The 17,838-nt window shown below is 47.1% G+C and overlaps 1 protein-coding gene across 1 annotated transcript in view; it reads left to right on the top strand.

The window, feature by feature from the left end:
• WT1 (WT1 transcription factor) overlaps positions 1–17,523 on the top strand; it is a 44,223-nt gene extending 26,700 nt beyond the window's left edge. The window contains exons 6-10 of the mRNA NM_001001264.2: positions 5,375–5,471; positions 8,667–8,817; positions 12,861–12,950; positions 13,535–13,627; positions 16,099–17,523. Coding sequence (NP_001001264.2) covers positions 5,375–5,471; positions 8,667–8,817; positions 12,861–12,950; positions 13,535–13,627; positions 16,099–16,220 — 553 coding nt within the window. The 3' untranslated portion in view covers positions 16,221–17,523. The remainder of the gene's footprint in view (positions 1–5,374; positions 5,472–8,666; positions 8,818–12,860; positions 12,951–13,534; positions 13,628–16,098) is intronic.
• Positions 17,524–17,838: the final 315 nt, after the last annotated feature.

The following is a 17,838-nucleotide window of genomic DNA, read 5'->3' on the forward strand; positions in this document are numbered from 1 at the left end:
TATAGAACCCAGGGAGTAAGATGAAATTAGGATTCTGATGAACTAGCATCTCAACACCAGACCCATGTAAAGGGAGATCCAGATATTTCTGTTATGGTCTGATGAGGTGGTCTCTGAGAACATGAGTTCCTATGTTTGTTTCTGTTGAAGTAGAAGGAAAGTCACGTGGCTGGAGAATGAGCCCATCGTATCCGCCAGGCCCTGGGTATGTACTCACCTCTGCCCCCAAGGAAATTAGATTTTCATTTGTAAAGTTTTAAACCTAAGTGTTCTTTTGTGACCACTAAGGCTTCCTAGGGGCGTTCTTAGCCCTAAGGCGTCTAGGACTGATTAGTTCCAGTCCAACTGTCTCTGGCTCATCCTTGTGCAAGGTGAGCACGTGTGCAGAGGTTAGGTTGTATTTTGTTGGCTGGCCTCTCTTAGGTCTCTTTTATACTGTAACTGTCTCCTCCTTACCCCTGCCCTCTCTTTTTCGCATGCGTGATTTGTTGGAGCTGGCAGGTCAGTGGTCAGTAGAATATCTCCCAATCAGGATTTGGCAGATTGCTTTCTCTTATAAAGTCTTTTAACTTTGGACGTCTGTCTCCTGTATTTCCTATATGGAGGCTTGAGTAGATTTAGGTTCCTTTTTTTTTTTTTTTTCTTGGCAAGAACAATCGAAGAGTGGTGGTATGTTCAGTCTCACATTTGTGTTTAAACTTTAAGGAAACACACTTTCTTAACATGGTTCCATGGCTCTTTTCCCTCAAAAGTGGCACACTAGACAGGGGTGCTGGTTATTACGGCTTGCAGCAAAGAGGATCTCCAGCCCCAAAGAAACCAGGCACCTAAGCATCGCATAACCCTGAGTGTCAAGGATGGAGAGGGAAGAAGGTGAATTCTGTTTTCTGGATGTACAAGAGTCAAAATGGTCCCAGGTGCTTCCCTTTAATCTGATTAACGCTGCACAGGTGAGAAGACAGGGGTAAAGATGTGGGGGAGGGGAATACACACCTGGCCAAGGATTAGAGGTGGGAGGGAGAAAGTACAGGTGGAAGTTTGCCCTTTTTGAATATTCACATCAAATGCCAATTGTCCTCAAAAGACTTTTTTTTTTTTTCTTCTACCTCTCTTGTTGATAAGGGATTTCAGGGCAGCTCTGGTTTTCCTCATCTGTAAAACCTCAATTCCTTTTTATTAATCTTCTCGTGCCTGTGGAGTATCAAAATTAATCATCTCTAAAGAAGCTACTCTTTAAATCTTAAGTTTTTTCTGGGCCAAACCTCAATGTACAAGTTTTTGGTATAAAGAGGGTGCGTAATTTGGGTCATATGAGGGACGTTTTTCTCTTTTTGCAGACTTTCTAAGGACATGAGTTTATGTATTTTAAAGCTGTCTAGGAAAAGCAAACTTTCTCAGGATCCATTTTAAAGCTGTTTAGGAAAATGTAGAGTCCACACAACCACCAGAAATGAAGTCACGAGATATATGCTCTGCTGATAACTACTTTGCTTAGTTTACTTTCCCGGTTAGGTAGAAGGAAATTTGCTTGTAAAAATTGTGCTCAATTTTGACTGCTCTATTGCCCATGAGCAGGCCATTTCCTGCAGCATACCTTTTACTTTCTTATGCCGAAATAAATATTGCGCCTCCGAGCAGAAGCTGAAGTGTGCTGAGAATGCATATTTTGAAATTGTTCCTCCTGACAGCCCCATCCTCCTAGTCTGCCCTCTCCCACTGTACTTTTAAACCTTCAGCATGCCTAATTTTATTCATAACCCTGGAAAAAAGAGCTGGGAATTGTTCAGATATCATGATGGTAGAAGTGAACCCAGGTTGAGTTTGCTCCACCAGAATTGTCTAGCTGGTTTGGAAGGAAGAAGAGTTACACTGACCTGCCATGTCTGACTCTGGGCAAGTAACTCAACCTTTCCTTAAACCTTAGCATTCTTTGCTGAAAAATGGGGATGATCCTGTTAAGTAATAGTTAACATTTATTGAGGGCATGCCATGCATGGGCCAAGCATTGTGCTTTGCTAACTTAATCTCATTTGATCCTGCAACAGTTTTCTCATTGAACAGGAAGCTGAGGCCAGGGAGGTTAAGTCATTTGCCTAAGGTGATATCCCTTCAGGACTCCTAGGGTTGTGCTAAGGATAAAAAGTGTAAATTTTATAGCTCTCCATCACCAGGCTCATAAGAAGCATACAAGAAATCATCTGTGTGGCTGTTGGTTGCCGACTGCCTATAGTCATAGACGGGAACATTTTGTTGGGATAAGGTTCCTGAGTGACATTTAACTTTTACTACACATATGGCTTAGCTCTTTGATTGTCAAACAAATGTATAAAATAAGTTGCTGCTTTATTTTAGGGGATGAATCTTGGTCACAGAGAGTTTAGATGACTCACCCATGACCACAGAGCAAATAAATGATAGAAGTGGGCCTGGAACACAAGCCTTCAGGCTCAGAAACCACATTCTTTTTAGTGGGTTCTTTTAGTTCTAGTCTTTCAGATTAACCTGGAGGTGAAGGATCCAGGTCCACTTAGCACTGTCCAGTGTATCTCTACAACACTGAATAGCTCCTGTTCCCTTGGTATAGTAGGCTGAATAATGACCCTGCACATACCCAAGTCTTAATCCTTGAAGCCTAGAAATAGCGCCTGATGTGGCAAAAGGGGCTTTGCCGAAGTGACTAAGTTAAAGAGATAGGAAGATTATCCTGAACATCTGGGTGGGCCCTAAGCATAATGTGTCCTTATAAACAGAGGGCCCGAGGGAGATTGGACTGCAGAAGAGCAGTAGGGGATGGACAAAGGAAGCAAGAGGTCAGAATGATGAGAAAAAGGGGCCAAGGAATGCAGGTATATTCTAGAAACCGGAAAAGGCAAGGAGAGTCTCCCCTCAGTCTCCGGAAGAAAATAGCCCTGCCAACACCTGGACTTGTGTACAATGAGGCTAATTTTAGACTTCAGATCTCCAGAATTGTAAGAGCCTGCATTTGTGTCGTTTTAAGCCACCAAACTTGTCATAATTTATTACAGCAACCACAGAAAACAGATACGCTTGAACTTGATGCACAGCAACTGCAGTTTTCTGTCTGTGACATTGATGCTTAAACCTGCTTTCAAGTGGGCCAGGGACATTTGGAAGTAAACCGCTGACCCCTGTAGATGTAATTTCTGGATTTTGTTCTAGCTGCACTGGCCATTCCTGCTGCACAAGTAGAGCATCTTTTCACATTTGCCAGGGTTTGGAAGATTCTAACTCTCAGGTCTCAAAGAATCAGGCACATGCCCACCTCCACTTTGTTGCCATGTCAGAGTCAATAGAATCCAGATGGAATTTTGCAGTTTGCAGCTTAAACTTTACTGCTCAACCTTTGAAGCAGAGGTTGCAAACTGTTGGTCCTTAGGCCAGAAGTATGTCTTGTTTGACCTGACATAACTTCCAGGAATTCTCTCCCCTGGGTGAGCAAGGCTTGAGCCGGTCCCAGATGGAGAGGGCTGCCTGCCTCTCGCACCAGGATCCTGGGAATCGATAGCGTAGCAGAAGCAGAGGGTAGAGGTTCTCAGCTCTGACAACCAGCTCATTGCACCCAGAGGCTTAAAAAAGTGCATGGGCCCCAGTCCCCGGACATAGCTCTTTAAGCATCTCTCTGTATTATGCATATTATACTGTTCGGTCATTTGCAGCATACAATTCAGTGGTTTTAGTATATTCACAGGGTTGTATGACCATTATCACAATTGGAGGACATTGTCACCAGTCACTCTTCATTGCCCCTCGACTCCCCCAGTCCTCAGCAACCAGCCACCCCGCTACTTTCTTACTCTATAAATGTCCCTTTTCTGGAAGGTTCTTATAAAGAGAATCACACAACAGGCGGTCTTTTGTGACTGACTTCTTTCTCTTGTCATAATCATTTCAAGGTTTGCCCCCATTATGATGTAACAGTACTTTATTCCTTTTTATCACCAAATAATATTCCATTTTAGGATTAAAATGTACTTTTTTTATCCACCATCAATGGAAGGACGTTTGGGTTGACTCCACTTTTTGGCAATTGTGAATAGTACTGCCAAGAAACAATGTGTACAGGTTTTTTTTTTGGAAACATATGGTTTCATTTTCTTGGGAATATACCTAGAAGTGGAATTTCCGCGTCATAAGGTGACCTTATGTCTAACCTTTTAAGGAACTGTCAGACATCGCCGAAAGCAGCTGCACCATTTTACAGAGGCATTTCTTTTTCTTTCTTTTCTTTCTTTCTTTTTTTTTTTTTTTTTTTTTTTGGGCTGCACCCATGGCACATGGAGGTTCCCAGGCTAGGGGTCAAATAGGAGCTGCAGCCACTGGCCTACACCACAGCTACAGCAACATCAGATACCAGCCATGTCTGTGACCTACACCAGAGCTCATGGCAACGCTGGATCCTTAACCCACTGAGCGAGGCCAGGGGTCAAACCTGCATCCTCATGGATACTAGTCAGATTCGTTTCCACGGAGCCGCGATGGGAGCTCCTACAGAGGCACTTCTTAAAACCCCCTGTGGTGAGTCTAGATGTGATTGTCCTGTGCTGCCCACATGGATTAGAATCTTCATTCTGCCTCACTTGAAAGCAAGATAACTGCAGAACAGATAGCAGCTTTTATCCAAAAGGGAGCAGACTTTTAGAGCAGTCCATCCACTCCTTCCCAGGTGTTTTCAGCGTTCGCCATCCCTCAGCTGTCACAAGTAGTCCAAGGTTCACCCGAGTTCCAGCCAGGGGACTGATGAGTCTCATGCTAGAGGAAGTTTTCTATCCAGTGTCCGCCTATGGTGTGGGTGGTTGCAAAGAGTTAAGTTCATCTGGAAAACTGATCTGTGGGTTATGTGGAAGAGGGCCACAGATGTGTAATCCCCACTCCGGAGGATGTGACATCTCTTCTTGTAAGTGTCTTCGCCTCCTTGGTGCTATCTGGTAAAAACTGAGTCATGAGGTGCTGACAAAAATTCCTTGCACTCAGTGTGAAACTTGAGGCATCTGCTAATTCCCGAGATACTCACAGCTGCCAGCCCTGCTGTCTGGAGGGTAAACAAGTTGCTGGGGATGAAATCCTGCCACCGTGACTTCCCCCGACTTGTCCAAGAGGCATAGACCCAGATGGTGCGCCTGGAGGATCCGAGTGCGGGGGGCTGCGGGGAGGGTGGGGTGGGGTTGACTCGAAGATGGAGCAGCCCTGCCTTTCCCAAAGCCCTGCTTCCAAAGTAGCCCCAGTGGAGGGAGGCAGAAACCAACCGTGTTGTCTCGTGAGCTTTTGAAGCGCATTCCTTCCGCTGCAGATGTGTATTTCCAGAGGGTGCCTGTGAAGGAACCTGAGTCTTATTCTCCCTTCTTTGTGTTTGCAGCCACGGCGCGGGGTACGAGAGCGATAGCCACGCCACGCCCATCCTCTGTGGTGCCCAGTACAGAATACACACCCACGGTGTCTTCAGGGGCATTCAGGTGAGTACGTGGGGGCCCTGGTCGCCTCCGTCCTTCCCACCTGCCTTTCACTTCCTAGCGGATGGTCATTGGGCAAGTCTGTTCCTAATTATAAGCTCCTGTAACAGTAGGGGCTCCTCTTCCACTGGGACAGGCGGGGAGCCTCCTCTGCTCCAGAGGCCAGTGTGGCTGTGCCACCTGCCTGACTCAGACCAGGGTGCTTCCTGCAGGAGCCTCTCCTTTCCTTCTTCACTGCTGAATCCGTCTTCTCCAGGGTGGGCTATGCACCTCTTGTACTGGGGCTAAACAGGCTTGAATGAATGATCTGGACTCTTGGCTTCTAGGAAGACTTGGTCCGCCTGGTAAAGTGTCCAAAGGTAGACTCTCCAGTTGCTAATAATAGCAATAACAAATAACAATAAAAACGGCTCCATGTACGGCCGGACACTTTCCATATGCCAGGCATTGTGCTAAGTTTTATACATGCAGTTTTTAAATTTTAATTTTAATTAATTTATTTTTTGTCTTTTTAGGACTGCACTTACGGCATATGGAGGTTCCCAGGCTAGGGGTCGAATTGGAGCTACAGCTGCTGGCCTACGCCAGAGCCACAGCATCACCAGATCCAAGCTGCGTCTGCGACCTACACCATATCTCACAGCAATGCCGGATCCTTAACCCACTGAGTGAGGCCAGGGATCAAACCCACAACCTCATGGTTCCTAGTCAGATTCGTTTCCGCTGCACCATGATGGGAACTCCTACATGGAGTGTTTTTAAAAACTAGATTTTTTTTCCAGCATTGTCAGATTTAAGGAAAGATTGTGCAGAAAGTACAAGGAGTTCCCACATAGTCTGCCCTCCCCCACCTAGTCTTCTATATTTTTAAGGTCTTGAGTTGGTCTGGTATCTTTGTTGCAAAGATGAGCCAATACAGATACATTATTCACTGAAGTCCATAGTTTACTTTAGGATTAACTTCGTGTTGTGTGTAGTTCTGTGAGAACGTGAACAAAGTAAAGTAAAAAGGCTAATGTTTGAGTTCCTGCTGTGAGGAAACAGGATGGAAGGCATTTCCGGAGTGCTGGGATGCAGGTTCAATCCCTGGTCCAGCACAGTAGGTTAAGGGTCTGTCTGGTGTTGATGCAGCTGCAGCATAGGCTGCAACTGCAGCTTGGATCTGATCCCAGGCCCAGGAACTCCATGTGCTCCCAGAAAAAAAAGAAGGCTAACATTTCAGAGAATTCAGGAAACTCAATGGAAGGGACCTCCCTGGAGCCTCTTGGGTGCTTGGAATCACATGCAGTACCAGGGATTTGTGTTCGTGACTTTGGCATGTGACTTAGTGGCTGCAACATGAGTAACAGCTGAGATGCTTTCACCAGAATAGTCAGTGCCCTAGAAATAAGTCATGAGTGGGCTAGGTGCCCACATGATGTGTAGGGCCAGTATCTCCGAGATGTTCTGATGAATGTTTCCAGAAACAGCATGGTGGTAGAAGCGTGCTCCCTCATCCCAAGCTTTGCAGTGGTGAGAATAAAGGCAAGATTACAGAAATATGGAAATCTGATGGAAATCATCCAGTCTCTCTGACAAACACCGTCAGGACCCTGGCTGACAATGACTTGGCGGTTTCCTATCCCATTGCCGTGTGCGCTGCCTCTAGGATGAATGAAAGGAAATGTAAAAAGCTCCTTTTGCCTGCCTTTCCCCAAAGCCAGGTTTGTCCGACTCACTGTTGGGGCCTCTGCTTGACTCCAGCCCAGACTGGTGCTTATTTTCTCCTAGCGCAGACCAGCCAGACATAGCTGTCTCCCCGTTGAAACTTATACCACCTTTTGCCTTCAGAGGCTGGCCATAGCAAAGCTGAATGTCACCACAGTACTTTTTCATCAAAAAAGATCTCACAGTACAAGGCAGCGTTGGTAGGAACTGGAACGTAAGCTTGGGGGTGGTGTGGAAAGTGCACAGGGCAGGAGTGGGTTAAGTACAGAAGGGGTTGCAGGTCTTAACCCAAACATAGATGTGCTCTTGGGCCTTGATGCACTTGCAAGAGTGCATCTGTGGGAGGCTGAGGAGGATTCAGTGGTCCCTCCGGCACTTCCGTCTGTGAGTCATTGATCCTGGGAGCCTGAAGGAGCGATTGCCTCACCATTTCCCTCTAGCTCCTTCTCATGGAGGACTGGCCATACACACACTCACTCCCACAAGATGAAGAGGATCAGCAGAAGGCCCTGTGCTATGCACTGGCAAGGTGTACAGAAGGCGGACGCAGTTTCCTAGAGTCTCTATTGAAGAGTTCCACTGGGAGTTCCCTTTGTAGCTGAGCGGAAACGCATCTGACTAGTATCCATAGGACGCAGGTTCAATCCCTGGCCTCACTCACTGGGTGAAGGATCCGGTATTGCCATGAGCTGTGGTGTAGGTCACAGACCCGGCTTGGATCCTGCATTGCTGTGGCCGCAGTGTAGGCCAGCAGCTACAGCTCTGATTGGACCCCTAGTCTGGGAACCTGCATGTGCTGTGGGTGTGGCCCTAAAAAAGACAAAATAAATGAATAAAGAAAGAGTTGCACGGGGCCTTCTGTGGCTTCAGTCCCCTTTACAGGCAGAGCCCCCACATCCCAGGGACTCCTTCTTCCTTGTCATTGATTCACATGTAGAAGGTCTATTCAGCTGGGGGCTCATTTAATATCCCATATTTTTCTCTAGTAAGGACTTGCTCCCTCAGTGCATATTGGGCCCAAGGTCATCTGGCTACGTGTCTGAGAGAGGGGGAATAGAAGAGCGCCTGGGACTTGGGACTTCAGTCCTCGCTGCCTCAAGTGGAGAAATTGAAAGACAAGTTGGACTGGGAGTCTTCCAGTCACCAGGGTTTCTTTTCCAGATGCTTTGGATCAGCAGCCCCAGACAGATTTCATTTCAAGTCCCTGTTCTAGTTGATCAGCAGTGATGAATGTGCTGTTGTAGAATATGCTGCTCTGTCATCCATTAGTGATGTCTGCTGTGGGTGCCTTGGGGTATGGACAGGAGTGGTTTTAGGCCCAGGCAGAAGAGGAGGAGGGCAGGCTGGTATTTAATAACCTCGAAATCCCCTTCTTGAAAAAGTGCATCTGCCATCCATTTTCAAGTATTTCAGTGCTTGCTTTCCTTGAGACCAACTCCAGTGTTTATGTGTGATTTAAAGCCTCCAGTTCTCTTGTACTCTGCCTTGCAGGACGTGCGACGTGTGCCTGGAGTAGCCCCGACTCTTGTGCGGTCGGCATCTGAGACCAGTGAGAAACGCCCCTTCATGTGTGCTTACCCGGGCTGCAATAAGAGATATTTTAAGCTGTCTCACTTACAGATGCATAGCCGGAAGCACACTGGTAAGTTCAGCCACCGTCCAGCCTTGGTTCTGGTGGCCTTTGGGTGGGGATGGCTCAGGAGCTCCTGCTCCCGGCTGTTGCACTGCTAGGACACAGGTGATTTCTGGGATGGAAAGGAGGCAGTGCTTTTAAACGTCTGGCCCAGGTGATGGAAAAAGGCTGCCAGGCCATGTTGTATCCTGATTGTCCATCCTTTCTTAAAGAAGGGCCGAGCAGAGTGGGTGGAGAGGAAATTTCACAGAATTAGGGACCTGTGCTTCAATTCTGGCTTCTCTACCAGGAGGTGTGACTAAGCAAGTTACTTTACCTCTCCCCAAACTTTCATTTGCCTCACATGGAAAACAGAGATGATAACCTACCTTAACACAATTGTCGAGACTAGATTCACTTCTAAAATCAAATTGAGTTAAAGGAGTTAAGAGATATGAGGAGTTCCGGTCATGGTGCAGTGGAAATGAATCTGACCAGGAACCATGAGGTTGCAGGTTCAATACCTGGCCTTGCTCAGTGGGTTAAGGATCCGGCGTTGCCGTGAGCTATGGTGTAGGTCATAGACATGGCTTGGATCTGGTGTTGCTGTGGCTCCGGCACAGGCTAACAGCCCCCTACAGCTCCAATAGACCTGGGAACCTCCATATGCCATGGGCGTGACCCTAGTAAAGACAAAAAAAAAAAAAAAAAAAAAAGAGAGAGAGATACAAAACATCTAGTACAGTTCCATATGTCAGTAGGTCTGAATAAATGATAGTGATACTTTTATCCTACTGTTAGCATCTCTTAAGAGAGAAGAGCTATAGGCTGTGAGTTTGGTAATTGGATGACTTAGAGAGCTTGATGTGCAAGGTCATTGTAATAAGACTAGTAAAGAGGTGATGAAGAGAACTTAACAGCTTCTAACGGGATAGGAATGGGAAGAGGGATTGTAGGTTTAATTTTTGGTTTCCATCTTAAAGAAAGAGATGATTGTTTCTGATGATGTTTTAAAGAAGACTGGATTTTCCCACAGGTCAAGAGGTCTGCCTCTGGAAAAGAGAGACTTGGCCGCATCTGGCCACCTTGAATGTGAACAGCCATTTCACAAATGTCTGCTCTTGGCTTTGTGGGCACCGGATGGGAGTGTGGCCGGGTCTCCCCTGTAGGGAGGGAGGGAAAAGAGCAGGCTTTCCTACTAGGGAGCTGGTAGTGTTCTTTCCACGACTGAAGGGTGGCTTCATTGTTAGGATTAATCATTATTATTTAACTGTCACTGTGGACTTGGCTTTGGGGAAGCTGGAGAATAAAGTGAGCTGCTTTCAGATCTCTTTAGATCATCGGTCCTGGCTAAGCCGTGTGTCTAGAGGCTGCAGTTCTGGCACCTAAGTTTGCACTTTATAGACCACTTGCTTTGAAACAGAAGATGAGAGAACCAGTTGCAGGTTATGTTTTTACATATGTTCCCAAACGGGATCCTTTGAAAAGGATCTGTTAAGATGATAAGGAAAACGATAAAGTAAAGTTCTGCCTGGAAAAACGCAAGAGAACACATTGAAGGCAATATGGTTGCAGAAATTTTAATGGGAAGGAGTGAGGGTCAGATGTCTGGGTGAAGAGAAGGCAGGGGTCAAAATAGCCACAAACCCCAGACCTGCTGGAGCCTTTAGGAAACTTCCTTGCAGAAGAGGAGGGGGGCAGGCTGGTATTTAGTAACCCAGAAATCCCCTTCTTGAAAGAGTGCAATCTTCTTGAATTAATTTTTTTTTTTTTTGTCTTTTTTGTTGTTGTTGTTGCTATTTCTTGGGCCGCTCCCGCGGCATATGGAGGTTCCCAGGCTAGGGGTTGAATCGGAGCTGTAGCCACCGGCCTACGCCAGAGCCACAGCAACGCGGGATCCGAGCCGCGTCTGCAACCTACACCACAGCTCACGGCAACGCCGGATCGTTAACCCACTGAGCAAGGGCAGGGACCGAACCCGCAACCTCATGGTTCCTAGTCGGATTCGTTAACCACTGCGCCACGACGGGAACTCCTTTTTGAATTAATTTATAATAATAGTACAGACTATTTTACTAAGTACTTTGATATTAAATACCTTTTATGGGAGTTCTAACATGGCGCAGTGGAAATGAATCTGACTGGGAACTATGAGGTTGCGGGTTCGATCCCTGGCCTTGCTCAGTGGGTTAAGGACCTGGCATTGTCGTGAACTGTGGTGTAGGTCGCAGACATGGCTTGGATCCCATGTTGCTGTGGCTCTGGCGTAGGCTGGTGGCTACAGCTCCAATTAGACCCCTAGCCTGGGAACCTCCATGTGCTGTGGGTGTGGCCCTTAAAAGACAAAAGACAAAAAAAAAAAAAAATACCTTTCAGGTGCCAAATTCTCTACACACATTATTTCATTTAATCCTCATTCGCAAAAGTCATCAGATGGATAGGATGTAAGGAAGCAGGACTCAAGCTCATGCCTTTTAACGCCACGTCACAAGCCCCTTTCTCAAAGAGTCTATGGTCTGTTTTGGAGCCAAGACATAGCCACATGAAGAGGGACGGAGAGAGCGTGCGATACTGTAGTGGCTCTGGAGGAGCTGAGAAGAGCCGTTCAGAGGATACTGTTTTGCATGAGTGTCATTCATTTCTTGGGAGAGGAAGGGCCCAAGTTAACCATCAAAATGTTAGCAGGAGCAGGCAGAGGTAGTAAAGGGTGAGCAGAAGCAGAAAGGCGGGAAAAGACATGAGACTGCTGAACAGGAGCATTGCTTTTCTCCAGGTTGCAGAGGCGCAGTGTAAGGCACTGAGCCGGATATATAGAGAGAGTTAAGGAAAGGTGTCTGCCCTCAGAATTTTCCAGCCCAAGGCACAAGGTAGACCTGGACACAGCCCCACGTTAGAGGTTCTGTAAGAAAGTCAGTGATGAGGGAAGAGGGGGCGTTCAGTTCGAACATGAGGTTTCCAGGAAGGCATCACAGAGGAAGCTGCATTTGTGAGGGACCTGAGCAGGCTTTTTGACAGGTAGGAACCCAGAGCCAGAGATGAAGGATGTTTAGTGGGAGCAGAGTTCGAGGCCGATGGCGGGAATGGTGAGCGCCATATAGCAGGAATTCAGATTAATCAGGGAAGCAGAGGAGGTCATGCATGGAAGGGTAACCAGGAGCTGCCTGGCAGCGGAAAGCGCCGGCCGGTCCTGGGATGGCTCGCTCTCCATCCCAGATGCCGGTGACTCAGAATTCTCATAAGGGGGTGGGAGGGGCCAGGGGCGCCCAGTGCACTCATGGGGCGCAGTTCCCAGGCTTTGGCTGAACTTTCTCCAGCAGGGACGGGGGCGGGGCTTCTCCCTTCTGAGGCAGGAGGTTGTGTAATCCGGCTCCACTTCTCTCAGGAGAAGGGATACCGGACACTCAACAGGCTCTGGCTCCTGGGTTAACTCGAGCATCTCACAACCATGGCACCATTTCTGCCTGACTCAGGAATGGGAAGTCAGTAGCAGGGAACACCAAATCTTCAAGCCATGAGACACAAATCGCTTACTTCACAGGGCCAGCTCCAGGGCACATCCATCCGGGAATTCTGCCTTGGACTCAGCCTAAGAGTCAAGACTCCTTTAGTTTATAATTGTTGAAATATTTCTGCCAGTATTTTTTTGAGCGAGGCACGGGGCTAAACCCTTTATGTGGATGGTCTGTTGTAATCTGTTTATAAATCCTCGGAAGTTGTTGGATTATGGGCCCCATTTCATAGTAAGGAGATGGCACCTCGTTCAGCCCTGTGAGTGCAAAGAGCTGGATGTGACCCCAGTGTCAGACTCCAGAACCTGAGTTCCCTTCACTTCCAACTCGGCGGTAAGGGACCGTCCTTATTCACCTAGCCCTCTGTTCCACACCAACTGTCTGTGAGTGTATATACCAGTAGGTCTTTCACCTCACACTGCACTTGGCAGCACATCCCTAAAAACCTCCAGCAAAGTGCCGTTAGCATTTGGGAGATCCCTTCAGTCTCAGTAAGAGAAGTTGCCTCTAATGAGATCCTCATTTTCAGTATCATTTTCCAATGGCATATGTGTCTTCCCCAAGGTGAGAAACCATACCAGTGTGACTTCAAGGACTGTGAGCGAAGGTTTTCTCGTTCAGACCAGCTCAAAAGACACCAAAGGAGACACACAGGTTTGTAGGCTCGCTTCTCGTTGCTGGCAGAGTGCTGCCTTGGGTCATGGTTGATCTGTGATTCTCTTGCTTGTTCAATATGGAAGGGAGAGGGTCAGCCATTTGTTTAGTTTCTGCAATAATTCCCCCCACCCCAATCTCTGGGATGACTTTCTCTTAAGAAAAAGAAGAAGAAAGGAAAGAAAAGGAAACATTCCACATTTTTGCTGCAAACCGCAGAACCGTGATAATTTGCTGGTCATACACTGAGTGTCAGTAAAGAACCCGGGCGGAGGAATGCAAAAGCCCATTTGTAGCGTGTGATTCACTTTTTCAGTCTCAGACACAGCTGAGACCTCGGTGAGAAGCTGGACATTTGTGGTTAAGCAATCATTGTTCCCAAGACTACAGGTCTTCAAGGATTACTGTGCAGAATCAGGTGGTTCCTGCCGGGCCTGGGGGACTGGGGAAATCTGAGGGCGAGGCAGACGTTGCAGGCGTGGCTGGAAATGCCCAGCTCCTGGGGCCTCCAGGAAGCAGGTCTTGTGGGCCTCGCTGTGCTCCCCACGGTTAGGGCCGCGGCTAGACCTTCTCTGTCCGTTTAGGTGTGAAACCATTCCAGTGTAAAACTTGTCAGCGAAAGTTCTCCCGGTCCGACCACCTGAAGACCCACACCAGGACTCATACAGGTAAAACAAGTGCGTAAACTTTTCTTCACATTTATTTTTCATTATTTTTTAATCGACTGTTGAATGGGGTTGCTTGTGATGAGAGAGATTGGAAAAGAATGAGTGTAAAAGTTCTAAGGAGGTTTAGATTCAGGGGAGAGAAAGAACAGTGCATGGCTATCTTTAAATAATAACATTGTTTAAGAAGGAATGGGAGTGGGGGGTACAGAGCAAAAGAGATGTGAAAAGAACTCTTTTCGTGCATGTCCAGAATGAAATGAAGAGATAAGCTCGGTCCCTGCCGTTCCCAATTTGTTGCATCACATTTTTTTATCACTGAGTCTGATAGGATCATCAACCTTACAGAAAAACAGCAGAAATTTTAGCAAGCCAAACCCTTATTCTCCTGAAAGCTCACATTTTATGACACTGTTTTCAGAGATCTGGATCCTTGGCTCTGCTCCCCGGGAGCAGTCATGGTTTCTGCCAGGCTCATATTGGTGTGAGGGCATTATTTCTTTCATACTAGAATAGAGAAGGGAATAGGGCATATATTCACTGGCTGCTGCAAGTTTTTGCTTCTCCACAAGGTTGGTGTGATTCACAATGAAAATAGCACCATCTTTGTTGTGTATTTTCTAGCTTTGGAAGGCGGGCCAGTGCTTAGGTTTTCTCATCTTACCTTCACAACATCCTTGGGAAAAGAGTAGAGTAGGAACCTTTTATCCCCATTGTACAGATGAGGAGACTGAGGCACATAGTGATGCAATGACTTTATCTAAAGTCACAAAACTAGGGAGTAGCAAACCCGGTCTGTCTGCCCCCAGCCTGCCTACCCACTGCGTTTTTTGCTGGAGAAAGAGCCTGGGTTCACCTTGCAGCCCAGGGAAGACAGACAATAAAGACCCAAGATCAGCAGAGTTTAAGTCCATCCAGAGACTGAGGAGAATGGAGACCAACAGGAGGAAGGGTGGGGATTTGCCCCTTAGGAGGTGACCTTGGACAGTGTGGCTGGGGGGAAGAGTGGGGCACCGGAGCCAGCTGAGGAAGAGCAGACCAACAGTGAGTGGGAGGTGAGGGAAATGCAAGGACCTGAACCCTGTGCAGCCCCAACAGGCTGTATGTACAGACAGTCGAGGCACCTGTGCCCCAGAGCTGGTGGGCTGGGCATCTTGTTCCTCTGCTCAGGTGCCTTTGGTGTCACTTCTTTGCCTTAATCCTGAGCTCATAATTTGGTGGGAAAGAGTTATCTCCCCTTGTACCCCACTCCCGCCCTGTGCTTTTCTGTATATGTACAAAGTGACGCATGTCACCGGCAGATTGCTGAGGCCTGTATTTGATTGCTCTCCCCGCCCCCCACCCACCACCTGGTTCTGACCCTGGGACAGTGCCTCCCCTGGGCCATTTCTCAGTGCTTGTCCCATCCGGTGGTTCTCAGAGAAGGCAAAGTGTGGGACAAGCCATATCCCGAGAAGATCCTCTGCTGGCACAGGCATTGGCTCCTGTGACATTTTTACTTAGGATAAAGCCATGGCTGTGTGTCCATTATGCTGAGAGGAGGTGAGATGCAGCAAAGTGTGTGGACTTTGGAATCAGACAGACCTGGATGCAAGTCCTCTTGCGTCTGCCCTCACTCGTGGTCCAGCCTCATCTGTAGAATGGGGATAATAGCGCTCACCTTACAGGCTGTTGTAAGGAGAATACAAAATGATGTGTGTACGTGTATGTGTACACACATACATAATAAGGCCAGATATGTATGTGCGATACCTAGTACAAGGCTTGGCATTATTAGGCATTTAATAAATGCTAATTGTCTTTATCCAAAATGAAGCTTGAAAGGAACTTCTGAGGCCTCCTTAGATGAAGATGCCTCAATTTTTTGGCAAGCGTGTTAAAAATTTCAAAGCCATGCCTCAACTGGAATCTTCTGTATAATGGATATTATGCTCTGAGTAAGCCTTTAAGGCAAAGAAGCAAATACCATGTGCGCTGATGCCAGTGATTTATTTAAAGATGCCGAGCCCGTCCAGAAGACCTATACAGAGACACTAAGGCTGCAGTCGCAGCTCTGCCACCACCTGGCAATCTACCAACAGTATCCAAGGTGATGGGCCCAAGGCCCTCACCTTCCAGTGAAGCTCAGTTCCCTCCTTAAACAGCAAAGGGGAAACATTTACAGTCTGGTGTCAGACGTTGAACCAAATATTGCCCCCTCCCCATTAAAGATGACTTGCCCAGACATTTCAGATAACTACGCTCATTCCTGCGCTCCCATTCCCCAAATCGTCTGACTCAAGAGCAATTTTATAATTTTCGTGATATTTTAATCCGTAAGGCCCCAGAGACACTGCCCGTGCGACGAGCCCGAGCCGTTAGCTTAAGGAAAGAGCTAGAGGGGATCTGGAGTGGGTGCCTTGTGGTGATTTAACTCTGGCCTTTGATAACTTGTGCCCCATCTCTGCACCGCAAGTGTCTCTGACTGGCCATTGTGTCAACAGGTGAAAAGCCCTTCAGCTGTCGGTGGCCCAGTTGTCAGAAAAAGTTTGCCCGGTCAGACGAATTAGTCCGTCATCACAACATGCACCAGAGAAACATGAGCAAACTCCAGCTGGCGCTCTGAGGGCTCCACCCCGGGCACCGCTCCGTGTCCAGGCAGGACGGTGTGTGAACGACTTTGCAAGCTGACTTTAACATTCCTCCTGGCTCGCCTCTCAAAGAAGGAAACGGCGGCCGACCTTCATCCAGCGTCCGAGACAAGATGCCTGAACCACTGGATCCTACCAGGTTTGCCTGGAGGAGTTGGTCCCTCTGCTTGGCCACCTCTGAGCCCTGGAGAAGTGGCTCTCAGTGTCCAGTTAGTTAAAAGCCCGTCGCCATGTGGTCTGGATCCTCCACTGTAAGAAGAGCCGTGGTTGATACTGTTCCTCCCCCATCCCCCCGCCCCCACCCCGTCTCCCTTTACGCTCATTTTCACAAGGAATGGAGTCATTGTACCATTTTCCATCATAGAATATTTATAGGCCAGGGCATGTGGATGTGTCTGCTAATGTAAACTTTGTCATGGTTTCCATTTACTAACAGCAACAGCAAGAAATAAATCAGAGGGCAAGGCACTGGGGGTGAGTCCCGTCCGACATTCCGGAGGTTAGGCAGGCTGCTAACCTGAAGGCAGGATGTAGCGCCACCAGGCAGCTTTGAAAACGCCAGCATTTCAAGCAGCTGAAAAAAAGAATCAGCACTAACCAGTACCTCTGCACAGATCTCTAAAGGAATCTTCCCATTCAGTGTAACTCAGTGTTAACAGGAGCACAGTGCTCTTAAGAAACTGTGCTTGAAGATCTGAGATTTTGTTTGGGGGTTTCTTCTTGACTTTTCGGAGTTGTAATCATAGGCATCTTCAGAGATGCACATATCTCCTCACACAAAGGAAGTGGAATCCATTTTCATCATCTGGGGGGTGTCCTTAGAATGTACAGACCACGCTGGTTATGGGGCTTCGAGTTGTTAAAAATTAAGGTGACTCTAAAAGGAAATAAGGGCTGGTCCAGGATCTCCCACTGATAAGACTGTTCCTAATAACTTAAGTAACTTTGGGTCTACAAGTATATGTGGAAAAAAAAAAAATGAGACTTGCTAGTGTGAGGAAATCCATTGTTTAAAGGTGGTTGGGTATATGTGTGGTTTTTTGGGTTTTTCTGTTTGTTTTTTAAGGGAGGGAGTTTATTATTTACTGTTGCTTGAAATGATTGTGTAAATATATCTATCTGATAATGATTTGCTCCTTGACAACTAAAATTAGGAAATGTATAAATGTTAGATGCATCACTGTTTTGGTGTTGATCTTCCAACATATTGATGATAACACTAAAAATGTAACCTGCATTTTTCACTTCGCTCTCAATTAAAGTCTATTCAAAAGGAAAGTGGTAAGATTCTATCAGCTGTATTGTGTTTAAATCTTGAGGACAGATGAGCTCTGCTAAGCAGGTGAGATGCTGACAGTGACATCAGTGACCACTAGTTAAGTCTGTCCAGGTCCTGACCACTATTTGTTTCTCTCCGTTGAACCTCAGGAGGCAATTACTGGTCCTAGAAGCAGCCAGAGAGCACGGCTTTCACCTCTCATCATAGAGCGATGGCTCTCATGCTGTGATTGCATAAGGGCAGGGGTGGGGAATTCTGTTTCCATGGTCATTTATATCTGGCTATCATTGCATCACTTCCTGTTCCAAGTCAGC

The sequence above is a fragment of the Sus scrofa genome, chromosome 2 (assembly GCF_054392235.1).
Source record: "Sus scrofa isolate SSC_HxYL_T2T_F1_AM1 chromosome 2, Sscrofa_HxYL_maternal_Yorkshire_Landrace_v2.0, whole genome shotgun sequence".
NCBI classification, from domain to species: Eukaryota; Metazoa; Chordata; class Mammalia; order Artiodactyla; family Suidae; genus Sus; species Sus scrofa.